The sequence below is a fragment of the Theropithecus gelada genome, chromosome 14 (assembly GCF_003255815.1).
Source record: "Theropithecus gelada isolate Dixy chromosome 14, Tgel_1.0, whole genome shotgun sequence".
NCBI classification, from domain to species: Eukaryota; Metazoa; Chordata; class Mammalia; order Primates; family Cercopithecidae; genus Theropithecus; species Theropithecus gelada.
Window position 1 is genome coordinate 61184727 of NC_037682.1, and position 13559 is coordinate 61198285.

Here is a 13559-nt window from a genome sequence, read left to right on the forward strand (position 1 = left end):
TTAAGCCTCAGCAATGGCGGGCGCCCCTCCCCCAGCCTCGCTGCTGCCTTGCCCGTAGATCACAGACTGCTGTGCTAGCAATGAGGGAGGCTCCGTGGGCGTGGGACCCTCCCGGCCAGGTGTGGGATATGATCTCCTGGTGTGCCTGTTTGCTTAAAGCGCAGTATTGGGGTGGGCGTTACCCAATTTTCCAGGTGTTGTGTGTCTCAGTTCCCCTGGCTAGGAAAAGGGATTCCCTTCCCCCTTGCGCTTCCCAGGTGAGGCAATGCCTCGCCCTGCTTCAGCTCTGGCTGGTCGGGCTGCAGCAGCTGACCAGCACAGATCGTCCGACACTCCCCAGTGAGATGAACCCAGTACCTCAGTTGAAAATGCCGAAATCACCGGTCTTCTCTGTCGCTCGCGCTGGGAGTTGGAGACTGGAGCTGTTCCTATTCGGCCATCTTGCTCCCGGACCAATCTTCTTTATTTTAAGCCTCAAAAATATTTGATTCTAGGGCTGAAGTTTTGATGTGGGTAGAATATAAAGCACTATGTTCTTTCCAAAGGGAATGTCAATTTATTTTGTTTAGGATGATAAGTATCTTATTTTCATTGAACTGACTCTAGAGTCCATTAGACTAGACTGTAATCTTAGGAAAGCATTGGATTCATATAAGTTCTTGCATTTCTAATGATCTTTCATCATCTATTTACATCTATTACATACATACGTATAAAATAAATGGCCTTTTGATGATATTAGAAAGTGGATTGTTATTATTATTTGCCTTTAAGATCAGTCTATGATTTTGCTTCAAGAAAACTGCAAGGGGATGATTCATATTTTTCTCTATTTACGTTTTCTGCAAACCAAAAGGGAGTAGTTTGGGCTAAAACTAGATTGAAAATATTGTCAGTATGTCCATTAGGTAGAACAGATTTAATTTGAAAGGTAAGCCTATAGGAACTACTGAAGTCTGTTAACATTTCAGAATACAATGGACATCTCTAAGATGGTGAGCACCTAGAATAGAGCAAATATTTAATCAATTCTTGACCACAGAGTTGTTCAGTTCATGGCTAACATTGGCCTGGAGAATGGACTACATGATAACAAAAGACCCTAGATATTCAGGTCCAAACATACTGACTAGACTCAGTTCTTCCTGTCAACACCTAATGCTTAAGGCACAGACCCAGACAGAGTATATATCACATATTAAACATAAGAGAACAAATATAGTCATTGATCTACAAGAAAAACAAAATAGCCATTATGGGAAAGAAGACTGCTGGTCTGTCACTCCCTGAAATTGCTCTTTTTTTGTTCCCCCCTGTTCACAGAGGCAATACTATAACTGCTATACAATGAACTTCCAGCAGTTATTATGTCATTTCTAAATGGCAACAGCCTAACTCCAGCTTCATTCATCCTAAATGGCATCCCTGGTTTGGAAGACGTGCATTTGTGGATCTCCTTCCCGCTGTGCACCATGTACAGCATTGCTATTACAGGGAACTTTGGCCTTATGTACCTCATCTACTCCGATGAGGCCTTACACAGACCTATGTATGCCTTCCTAGCCCTTCTTTCCTTCGCAGATGTGCTCATATGCACCAGCACCCTTCCCAACATTCTCTTCATATTGTGGTTTAATCTCAAGGAGATTGATTTCAAAGCCTGCCTCACCCAGATGTTCTTTGTGCACACCTTCACAGGGATGGAGTCTGGAGTGCTCATGCTCATGGCCCTGGACTGCTATGTGGCCATCTGCTTCCCTCTGCGTTATGCCACCATCCTCACTAATTCAGTCATTGCTAAAGCTGGTTTCCTCACTTTTCTTAGGGGTGTGATGCTTGTTATCCCTTTCTCTTTCCTTACCAAGCAACTGCCGTACTGCAGGGGCAACGACATACCCCACACCTACTGTGACCACATGTCTGTGGCCAAGATATCTTGTGGCAATGTTAGGGTTAATGCCATCTATGGTTTGATGGTTGCCCTGTTGATTGGAGACTTTGATATCCTGTGCATTACAATCTCCTACACTATGATTCTTCAAACAGTTGTGAGTCTATCATCAGCAGATGCCTGACAGAAGGCCTTCAGCACCTGCACTGCCCACATCTCTGCCATAGTCATCACCTATGTTCCAGCCTTCTTTACCTTCTTTATATACCGTTTCGGGGGACACACCATTCCTCCCCACATACTTATTATTATGGCTAATCTCTACATACTAATGTCTCCCACAATGAACCCCATTGTGTATGGGGTGAAAACCAAGCAAATATGAGAAAGTGTCATTAGGTTCTTTCTTAAGGGAAAAGACAATTCTCATAACTTTTAAAGTCTTCTGAGATGTTAGAATTTTCTTAGCCAGGTTGAGATCACCAAGTCAATAGGGAGCTCTTTAAATGACACCAGAAATCTGGCCACAGGAATATTTTTATGAGACTCGGGTTACTCTGCATCTTTGGAAAGGGTACCATCATGATCAAATAGGTAAATACCCTTTCTTATGCTATTCCATGTTCTTTAAAGCCTTTTTACTATAGAGGACTTCGAAGTTCACTGCATTTAACCTTCACAGACATAATCTTCTCTCCTAAATGACAGTCTACACAAATTTGCAGCACAGTGGTTGGATCACTAACACTGGAGTGAAACTTTTTTAAAAATTTAAATCTACGGCAAAACATGAGCTGTGTTCATTTATGTCTGTCCTAACTTACTTAGCTCATCATTTTCCTGCCAAAATCACTTAGAGTTTATTCTACTTCTATTCCAAGTTTGTCAGCTGTATATACAGTAGCAACCCATACATATGTTCACCAGAAAACTTCTAAAGTTGTAAATTGAAGCATGCCTGTAATACCTAGAAGCTGGCAATCATACCAATGTCCATCAACGTTAGACAACATAAATAAATAATTGTGGTCTATTCAAATATAGTATTAGGTGAAAGAGATAAAGACATATATTATGTATTTCATTTATGTGCAGTTCAGAAGTAGGCCAAACTAATTTATTCAGATAATGTTTAACTTTGAGAATGAGAAACCAGATAATGAGGGGTGCTTCTGAGGTACCACCATTGATTAGTTCTTGACCTGGATGGTAGTTGCAGGGTGTATCAACTTAGTGATATTTCATGAGCCTATCGTTTGTAAAATGTGCTCTTTTTGCATATATACTACGTTTAAACAACATTTTTATTTAAAATAATATCGCTTGAGCACACACGCTGACCTCCCTAAGCTGTGAGACATTTCTTTCTTGTTTCCTATGCCAACTGTCTATAGTTTAAAAAGTATATATACTTTCTTTTCTTTCAGAAGTACTTTAAATTTAGCGTAAATAATACGTGCATATTTGTACAAATCATAATAAAACAAGATCATCGTAAAAAACTTAAACTTTCCTTTTGAAAATGTCCTCCATCTAGTCCCTTTTTAGTGATGGCCTCTTAAAAATCTTGTTTGTGTATGTGTATGTTTTTATTGTTCTTCTTTTTGGTGGTTATTTCTTTTACTCCAAACTGTGTTTAAACTTTAATAAGATTACCAACTACTCTACCCACAGTGAAGATTTAATTTAATAACTATCTGTATCTGTCATCTGCCCTCTCCTTCAAAATATTTTATGTATAAAACCACACACACGTATAAAACATCAATGTTAGTTATATCTTTAATTTTCTGTTATAAGATAATTACCACTTGCATTAATTCTAGAAATCTTTTTGATTTGTTTATGATTGTAATAACTTAAAACTAATAAATAGTATTTGAATTACTATAATTATATAAATAATTTTATGAGTGTTGAATATGAATACTAATCACTTTACAACAAAGTAGAGATTATATTTTCTTCTTCATTAGTTCAGTATCATCATCTTCATTATTCTTGAAGTATATTTCCAGTACCAATATTTTTTCAGAGATCTGAGAATATTTTGGACCAATCAAAAAAGGAAAGAAGTTATAGACAATTAGAAAATAACATTTATAACAGAGAAAAAGGAATGGTAGCAAAAATATCCAAGAAAAAATATATAAAGTTGTGAAAATCTCACCAAAAGGACACAAAAAAGGCAAAGCAATGTAAAACATAAAAGTAATGATATAGGTCATCTCCTCAGGATGTCAAATGTCTGACTTTAAGATTGCTATTAAAAGAGAAAACTGCTAAAGCAAAGAATAATTTATCCCAACCACTATAAAATAATTTTTTAAAACCAAATTCGAAATGTGATTTTTAAGAAATACCAAAAAATGCCAAAATACCTAGAAGAGTTGTTGATAGAATACTCAGACCCGGACACACAACTGTGAGAATATGTGATCTACTTGTTATGCAAATTTCAGTATACAATGCATTATTATTAACTCTAGTCACCATGCTGCACATTAAGTCTTTATAACTTACTCATTTGATAACTGTAAGCTTATATCTTTGGCCAACATCTCCTCATTTCCCTCACTACCCCAACACGCTTCTAATCTGTTTCCACCCTTCTCTCTGTTTCTGTGAATTTGGCTTTTTAAAAATTCTACATGTAAGTGAGATAATGAAGTATTTATCTTTCTATGCCCAGCTTATTTCACTTAGTATAATGTTTTCCAGCTTATTTCACTTAGTATAATGTTTTCCACGTTCATCCATGTTTTTACAAGTGGTAGAATTTATTTCTTTGTAAGGTTAAATAATATTCTATTGTATACATATGATGTTTTCTTTATCCATTCACCTATTGACACAGTTGTCAGGAGGAATACAGATAGTCCTCTGCTTTATTTTAACTCATAACTGCATCTTTGTTTTAATTTTCTTGAATCAATAATTAAGGAAAGTGATTCAGTTACTGATAACTTGTTTGTTCATATTTAAAAAGTGGAGGCCAAGAAACTACAATGCTTATCAAAATCACTAAATTTGTTTTTTGTTTGTTTGTTTGTTTGTTTGGAGATAGAGTCTCGCTCTGTCACCTAGGCTACAGTGCAATGGTGCAATCGTGGCTCACTGCAACCTCTGCCTCCCAGATTCAAGCAATTCTCCTGCTTCAGCCTTCCAAGTAGCTGGGATTACGGTGCCCGCCACCACACCCTGCTAAGTTTTGTATTTTTAGTAGATATGAGCTTTCACCATGTTGGCCAGGCTGGTCCCGAACTCCTGACCTTAAGCCATCTGCCCGCCTCAGCCTCCCAAAGTGCTGGGATTACAGGTGTGAGCCACCGCACCTGGTCCTAAAATTACTGAAAGTTAAGTGGAGAAAATCTTCAATCTCAGAAAGGTAATTTATTGGGAAGTTAAATTGTAATTTCAGCACACCAAGAAATCCAATGTAACAATGACCCTCACTTCTGATTATGGGTAAGGCTGGTCCCACTTACATCTACTTATAGCCTGTTCTATTTTACTTTCTATTATCTGGCACCTACAGTTGGGGGAGACCAGTTACTCATAGAGAATCTTACCGTATAAGGTGGCACATATACTTGGATTGTGTTCAAGAGCATAAAGTACAGAGTTTTGGTACAATCTTTGTGGGGGGAAAAGAAGTCTAGCAATATAAAAGCTTTAAAATTAGCATATTTTTTACTCAATATCTATTCAGGTCTATAAATTTTCCAAAAGAATTAATCATGGTTGTGTCAGTGTTCACCATAAAGTTGTAACATATTGGAAATTAACTCAATCTTTTAAATTTTAAAAATACGTAAAGGAAAGTTTACAGCCATAAAGTAGCTTTGCTGACTTTGATATTCATATTGTAGAGGAGTCAAAGAGTGAAATATTCATGACATATTTTTAAATGAAGAAATTGTGATAAAATATCCTCTGAACTATGAATATTCTGAAAATTGTGATTTTTCAGAAAAAATTTATACATACCTGGAAATAAAAACACACAAAACCCTAATAACAAGTGTTTCCCAGTATCTGAAGTATGTACTATTCAGAAGTGCTTTTATTGTTACTTTTTTCTCTTTTTCAACTAATAGGAATTTACTATTTTAGAATTCACAATAATAAATAACAACACCGTTATGATTTCACACTCATGAACATCTTTTATTTATTTTTAATTGCCTTAGATATGAACTGCCAACTTCTAGTCGTAATGGTGGGATAGCTGTGGCATGGGATTTGCTTTCCAGACTGCTCCTTTTTGGAGCCCAGCTGTAGTCGCAGAAGCTTTTTCCCTCACATATAGGAATCTTTCCCTTAGGGCTCTGTGGTCTCTGGGGTCTCTGAAGCCCAGTTTCACACTGAGACTCTTGAGCATATGAGATTATGCCTGTTTCCTGTGGGAACTCGACTGGATTAAGCACTTCTGACCCAAACTCTATGAGCTGAAGCCAGGGTCCCGCCATCATATGCATTCCTGGGCCCTCACCCTGGCATGAGCACCTTTCACATCACTTCTCATCAGGAGCTACATTGTGGGTAAGAGATTTCTGCCTTCCAGACATTACTGTGTGACAAAGACTTGTCTTGTTCTAGCCAGTTTGTGTCACCATAAGGATCAAAGACACTGACTTACAGAAAATGTTGGTGATGATTTCTTAGTCTGAGAAAATTAGGAAGAGTATGTTCATTCCACATTCAAAGCAGAGATACTACTTATAAGGTATATGTGTTCTTGGTGTACAAGGTACAAGTTAGATGCCCTCAAAAGCTCCTTTAGAGTGTAAGGAACTCCTCTCCTTTTATTTATTTATTTATTTATTTATTTATTTATTTATTTATTTTTTAAATATGTGCTGCAATGCCAGAGTCAGAGAATTAGACAGTAAGAACTTTACTATCTCTTAAATCAGGAAAAAACAAACAGTTACAAACTTTTCCCTTCAAGTTACTAGCCCATCCTTTCCCAGTCACTCCCTTTTCTTCAGTTGGGTCATACAACTTGGAGTCAGTCAATACAACTCCAATTTGTTGAATATTCTTTTTTAAGCTGGGTACTGTCCTTATTTATGGATAAAATAGGTGGCAAATTTGGCCCATAGAATAAAAGAGTTCACAGGTCAGTAAGGAGACAGGATAAATATAAATTGAGCACTGGTGTCCAAGTTATCATCGTCATAAAAATGGAGAAAATATGAGGGTAGCAGAGAGGAAGAAAGGTAAACTTCAAATAATGATTCTTGTTTGGTTTAAGAGAGATGGGGTTGTGCCTCACCAGTATTTAGTGTAAAGAGCACAAAATTCTGTATCTTTGGCAAGCTATTGAACAAAGAGTCTTGATGAGATAGTGATTAGATAATAATTAGCAGATGCATTATAAGAATGTGATTAAATTCACAAGTTAATTCAAATATTAAATAAGTAAATATATTAAACAGGTAAATATAGACAATCAAATAGTACTACTACTACTTTTTTTTTTGTCTAGGCGTGTGGATAAATATTGGAGTTGGTATGCAAGTCTGCTATTTATATGCAAGGTAAACTTAAAAGTCCCAGAGTAGAGACAGATAAAGTCCTTCTGCTAAGTGCCAAAGGATACATTGCCTGGCACAAACAGAGTAGATAATATATGTATTTTTTAATTTTACAAATGAAATATCTTCAATTTAATTTAGAGTCCATACACTTGAGACATTCACATTCAATTACAGCATTTTGTGTCACTAAAAGGTTGATTGGACATTTCCGGGAAAACATTTTAGAGCAAAACCAGAAAAGATGAAATAGCATAAGAGAATCTAGAAGTCTCTTTTCTGGATCCAGCTTTATGCTGACATTCCTCTCCAGGGTATCAAGGATAGGTCATTTGATGCCTGATAGGATTTTATTCTGTGTACTGGTTCCTAAATTCCTTGAGAAAATGCTGTTTCAAGCCGTCACTAGAGAAGCATAGCGTGGAAATTAAAAGGAAGTGAAAAAACAAGTCTCCTTGGCTTTCCTAACTTTTAAGCAGTTCCTGATTCATCCAAATTTTCTGGAGGTTAGGATAAAGTGAAAATTCAAAGGAGCCTGTTATCTGTTGTAAACAGCCAGAGGTAACCATGGATGCTACATATACTTTGTGTCAAATGGCTGCCCAGAGTGGGATGAGGAGACCGCACAGGATGCAACAGTGATAGGATCAATCTCTCCACCCTTACTGGAGGCGTGGACACCTACGTCAGGTAACGGAACTCATTGTCATCAAGGATGGACAAGCAATTGTGATTGACACGAGGTGATATGTTGCAGCATATCTTGATGTGATATGCCGTCTTGTTATTATTATACCTCAAATGTATGCCTATATTCTGTTGACTTTTTTACTTCCCCAGAACCACAAGCAAGAATAAAGAAGTAGGGTAGGCTCAGGGTAAGTCCACATCGTACTCGTAACCAAATTACCTTCTCCTTTGAAAGAAAAAAATATAAATCATCCCACACAACTTTTTTGCTATTTACCTGAAAAATGACTGGAATGCTGGACAAGGAAGAAATTGTAAGAAGCAGGAGCATTAGAGGTCACACATTAGAATCATGAAGCCTCAAGTTCCCACAGGGAAAACAAAGAAATAGGAAAACAAATACAAAATCAAACAAATGGGAAAATAAATCACTGAACTACTACGTGCTAGTCCACAACTTCTGCATTAATTGCATTTATAAGGGATTTGGTTTAATGGAACATATGTGAAATTCTGATCTAAGGAAACCTATGTTTCATTCTGAGTTAATCGCTAATAGCCTTGATTAAGCAAGTTAAACATCCTGTGTCTAAATCAGGGTATTTAATGGCAATAGCTCATTCTGGACTCTGGAAACGACAGTCTTCTTCAAAGAAAGTAACATCCTATCTCAGTGTTATTAAGATAAGCATCAGACATTTAAGTCTTTAATCTATTTTAAGTTGATTTTTATATGTGGTATGAGATAAGGGTCTAATTTTGTTCTTCTGAGTGTGGATATTCAGTTTTCCCAACACCATTTATTGAAGACACTGTCTTTCCTGATTGTGTGTTCTTGGCACCTTAGTTGAAAATTTTTTTCTGGGCTTTCTTTCCTGTTTCATCTGTCTTTCAGTCTTGGTATGTTACAGAGTCAAATAATCAATTTTTTCCTACATTATTCAATTTATTGGTGTATAATTGTTCATAGTAGTCTCTTATGATCCTTTGTATGTCTGTTGTATCAGTTGTAATGTCTCCTTTTTCATTTTCATTTTATTTATTTGAGTTTTCTCTTTTTTTCCCCTCAGTTAATCTAGCTAAATGTTTGTTAACTTTTGTTTTTTGTTTTCAGGAAAGCTACTCTTATTTTTGTCAATCTTTTCTATTGTTTTTCTAGTCTCTAATTTACTTCAGCTGTAATATTTATTCTTTACTTTGCAGAGATATTTGCAAATAAATGAAGGACATTGAGAAATGTCAACTTAGACTTAAGTATATGTATTTGGGGGGGGATTGGCAAGTATTTAAACCCGAAATACTAGACTACATTGACCATATAATGCATTGTTTAAGCCAGGATACTTATGAGTTGTTAGAAAATTGAAAGAAATAAAACAGGAAAGAAAAGATAAGACCTAAATTTCCTTTTATTGAACATCATCCAAGGAATTTGAGCTCAAAGTAATGGGAATACATTGAAGATTATTAAGCAGTGGATTAAAACACTTCAAAATTGTACTACAGGAAAAATTTCACTTACGAATTACTGAAGAGACAATTTCAAGAAATAGACAGATGTGGCTAGGTGATCTTTACACCAAAAGTGGTGTTAGAAAGGAAGAGCTGATATTAGAAATTTTCTGAATTAAAAGTTTTTTTCTGAAGATAAACTACAGAAAATAGATATGTTGATGTGACCTGGGTGGAGAAACAATTTGGACCCTTTGAGCTGTAAATGAATTATATCCAAGATGAGGTGGAGAAATACCAGGGAAGATCATAAATATACTAGTTTAGGTAATGTAGTAGATAATGACACTATTATCCAAAAGACAGAACTTAGAGGTAAAGTCCATTTTAGGCACAGGTAGAGATTGAAGCGATAAGTGTAGTTTTAGACATAGTAAATGTAGAATTTTATGGATATTTCTGATGAAAATATTCATCATGCATTTAGAAGGACTCAACAGCTGTGGCATAACTTATTTATACAAGTAATTATCTGAAAATTATCTTCATGTTGGTTATACTTGAAGTCATAAGAATAAAAACATTTCCCAAAAAGAGAATAAAGGGAGAGTCTAGATAATATGCTTCTTGAGAATTATATTAAAAAGAAGATATGGAAAGAAAATAGATAATCTCAATGACATTGGAGGATTATAGGGTACTTGAGAAAAAGAGGTTTCTTTCTTCTTCTTTCTTGGAACAATCAAATCAGATTGACATTTATGGTCATTATTCCTGTATTTTATATCCATTTGTATTTATACCTGCATTTTGAATAATCAGCATATCTAATCCATCAGAATATTAACCTAGGAGTAAAGAAATTTCTGATTATTTTTCAGAACTCTTTGAAGTAGGTATCACCTGCTTCCCATTAAAGATGAGCAACTGAGGCTTGGAGAGTAACATAAAGCTTATCAAGTCACACAGTTAGTATAGAAAAAACTGAAATGTGAATAATGTCCTATTTGGTAGAAATAACCATAATCTTCCTATTGTGTATTGGCATACAACATTAATTTACTGAAGAAATTTTGGATCATGCTTCACATGCTGTCATAGGATATGTCTTCTGTGAAGCCAGGATGCACAGTAAAAAGACTGCATGGGTGTTGAAGTCATATATGAATGCTGTTTCTGTTCCTGAATCTAGTTGTGTGGCATTTAATATTATTCAATCTTTCTGTGCCCCAGTTTCTACTTCTATTTGGTGGTAAAAAAAAAAAAAAATACAACTTTTTACTTATGGCTATAGTATTACATTTAGACTGTTTATGAAACTTTTAAAATGTTATCTGGAATATAGTATTATTCAATACCTTGTATATTTTCAGTCACTATTATTTGTAATCGTTGGTGCCATTATAAACTTAATTTTATTCTAAATTTGAGTTCATATTTGCAGGGAAAATTTGAGTGAAATTTGTTTCATAATTCCTTCTCTTCAGGATGAAACTTCTGGAGAAATAGAATGCCTCTATTTAATTCATTATGCTTGTTTCCAACAATTCATATGTGGCTCCCCCATCTTTTATTCTTAATGGAATACCTGATCTGGAAAGAGTACATGTATGGATCTCCTTCCCACTCTGCACAATGTACATCATCTCCCTTGTGGGGAATCTTGGTCTTGTGTACCTCATTTATTATGAGGAATCCTTACATCATCCAATGTATTTCTTTTTGGCCATGATCTCCCTCACTGACCTCCTTACCTGCACAACCACTCTACCCAATGCACTCTGCATCTTCTGGTTCAGTCTCAAAGAAATTAATTTCAATGCTTGCTTGGCCCAGATGTTCTTTGTTCATGGGTTTACAGGTGTGGAGTCTGGTGTGCTCATGCTCATGGCTCTGGACCGCTATATAGCTATTTGCTACCCTTTGCGTTATGCTACCATACTCACCAACCTTATTATTGCCAAGGCTGGGCTTGCCACCTTCCTGAGGGGAGTATTGCTGATGATTCCTTTCCCATTCTTGGTCAAGCATTTGCCTTTCTGCCAAAGCAATATCATCTCCCATACACACTGCGACCACATGTCTGTGGTAAAGCTATCTTGTGCCAGCATCAAGGTCAATGTAATCTATGGTCTAATGGTTGCTCTCCTGATTGGAGTGTTTGACATTTGTTGTATATCTTTGTCTTACACTATGATCGTCAAGGCAGTGATCAGCTTCTCTTCATCAGATGCTTGACAGAAGGCTTTCAGCACCTGCACTGCTCATATATCTGCCATCATCATCACCTATGTTCCAGCATTCTTCACTTTCTTTACCCACCGTTTTGGGGGGCACAAAATTCCCCCTTCTCTTCACGTCATTGTGGCTAATCTTTATCTTCTTCTTCCCCCAACTGTAAACCCTATTGTTTATGGAGTAAAGACAAAACAGATATGAGAGAGTGTCATAAAGTTCTTCCAGGGTGATAAGGCTGCAGGTTGATATAAGACTACTTAATTCAGATGAAACAAAGATAAATGAAAAATAACAAAGAAAAACCTTACGTGTGATATTTTACATTTATTCATGTGTCACATCACACATTTTCTATTATCTCTCCCACTCTATGTTTTCTGAAACTGTTTTGGGGAAATTTATAGCCCATTCTGGATGCATATCTCAGTGCCTTTCCCTTAATTGTTGTCTATTTGTCCCTTAATATATTGTCTAATTTTTAAAAAATAAATTTAATTCAATTTATTTAAATTGACCCATAAAGTTAAATATTTCATATATAACATAATGTTTTAAAATATATAAACCTTATGGAATGGCTAAAACTAGTTCAATTCATAGAAGTAAAAAGTAGAATTGTGGGTTTTTTAAATGATGTGTTATTTTCTAAATTTTTTAAATTGATACATAATAGTTTTACACATTTGGGAGGTACACATAATATTTTGATATATGCATGAAATGTCTAATAATTAAATCAAGGTAATTAGAATATCCATCACCTCAAACATTTATTTTTTCTTTGTATTGGAAACATTCAAATTCTCTTTGAGCTATTTTGAAACATATAATAAATTATTGCTAACTACAGTTACCCCACTGTACTGTTTTTTCATGGATTTACAGGTGTGGAGTCTGGTGTGCTCATGCTATGCTCATGCTCTACTATGTCTTGTTCTTTTTAACTGTATTTTAGTACCTATTAATTAACCTCTTTTCATCCTTTCTTCCTCCCACCATTCCCAGCATTTGGTAACCACCAGTCTCTTCTCTATCTCCTTGAGATCCACCTTTTTAGCTCCCACATATAAGTGAGAACAGCAATATATATCCAAAAAAAGAAAAACAACATATTGAAAAGATACCAGATACCTGTGCTCCCATGTTTTTTGCAACATTGTTCACAAGAGCCAAGGTATGAAATCAACCTGTGTCCATCAACAGATAAGTAGATAAAGAAAATGTGGCATATATACGCAAAAGAATGTTATGCCATCATAAAAAAAATGATGAAATTCTGTAACTTGCAGCATCATGGTTGAAGCTGGAAATTAGTGTGTTAAATGAAATAAGCCAGGCACAGGAAGACAAAAATTACATTGCCTGTTTTAATCAAGTCATTGGTATGAATTCACACAACTTTTATCTAGTTTATTCATCTAGGATATATTCTTAACCTTTGAATGAGTCCTTAAGTGTCTTGTCTATGTTGCTAATCTTTCCTATACAAGACTTTCCAGCCCAGTCAGTCTTTGAAGCTAAAATTAGGTTTATGAATTAATTTTTAGAAATATTTTTATTTGTATATTAAAATGGACAAGAAAGTCTTATTTACCTCAAGGCTTGAGTACTCCAGAAGTCAATGCAGGAGCTAGTTGGTATATGGTGTGACTTTCCCAGTTAAATGTCAACCAATTGGTGAAGTGATTGATTAATTCATTGATTCATTCATGCTTCATTTGTTAGTTATTTCATTTCCCGTATTT

General features: G+C 35.6%; 1 protein-coding gene and 1 pseudogene across 1 annotated transcript; both read left to right on the plus strand.

Annotated features, from left to right (window-relative positions):
- Positions 1-1367: 1367 nt before the first annotated feature.
- On the plus strand, positions 1368-2330 carry LOC112606949 (olfactory receptor 52N1-like). Its single transcript, XM_025357925.1, is given in 1 exon segment — positions 1368-2330. A coding segment is annotated over 1 exon segment (963 nt).
- Positions 2331-11086: 8756 nt separating this feature from the next.
- On the plus strand, positions 11087-12060 carry LOC112606935 (annotated as a pseudogene).
- The last annotated feature ends 1499 nt before the right edge of the window (positions 12061-13559 follow it).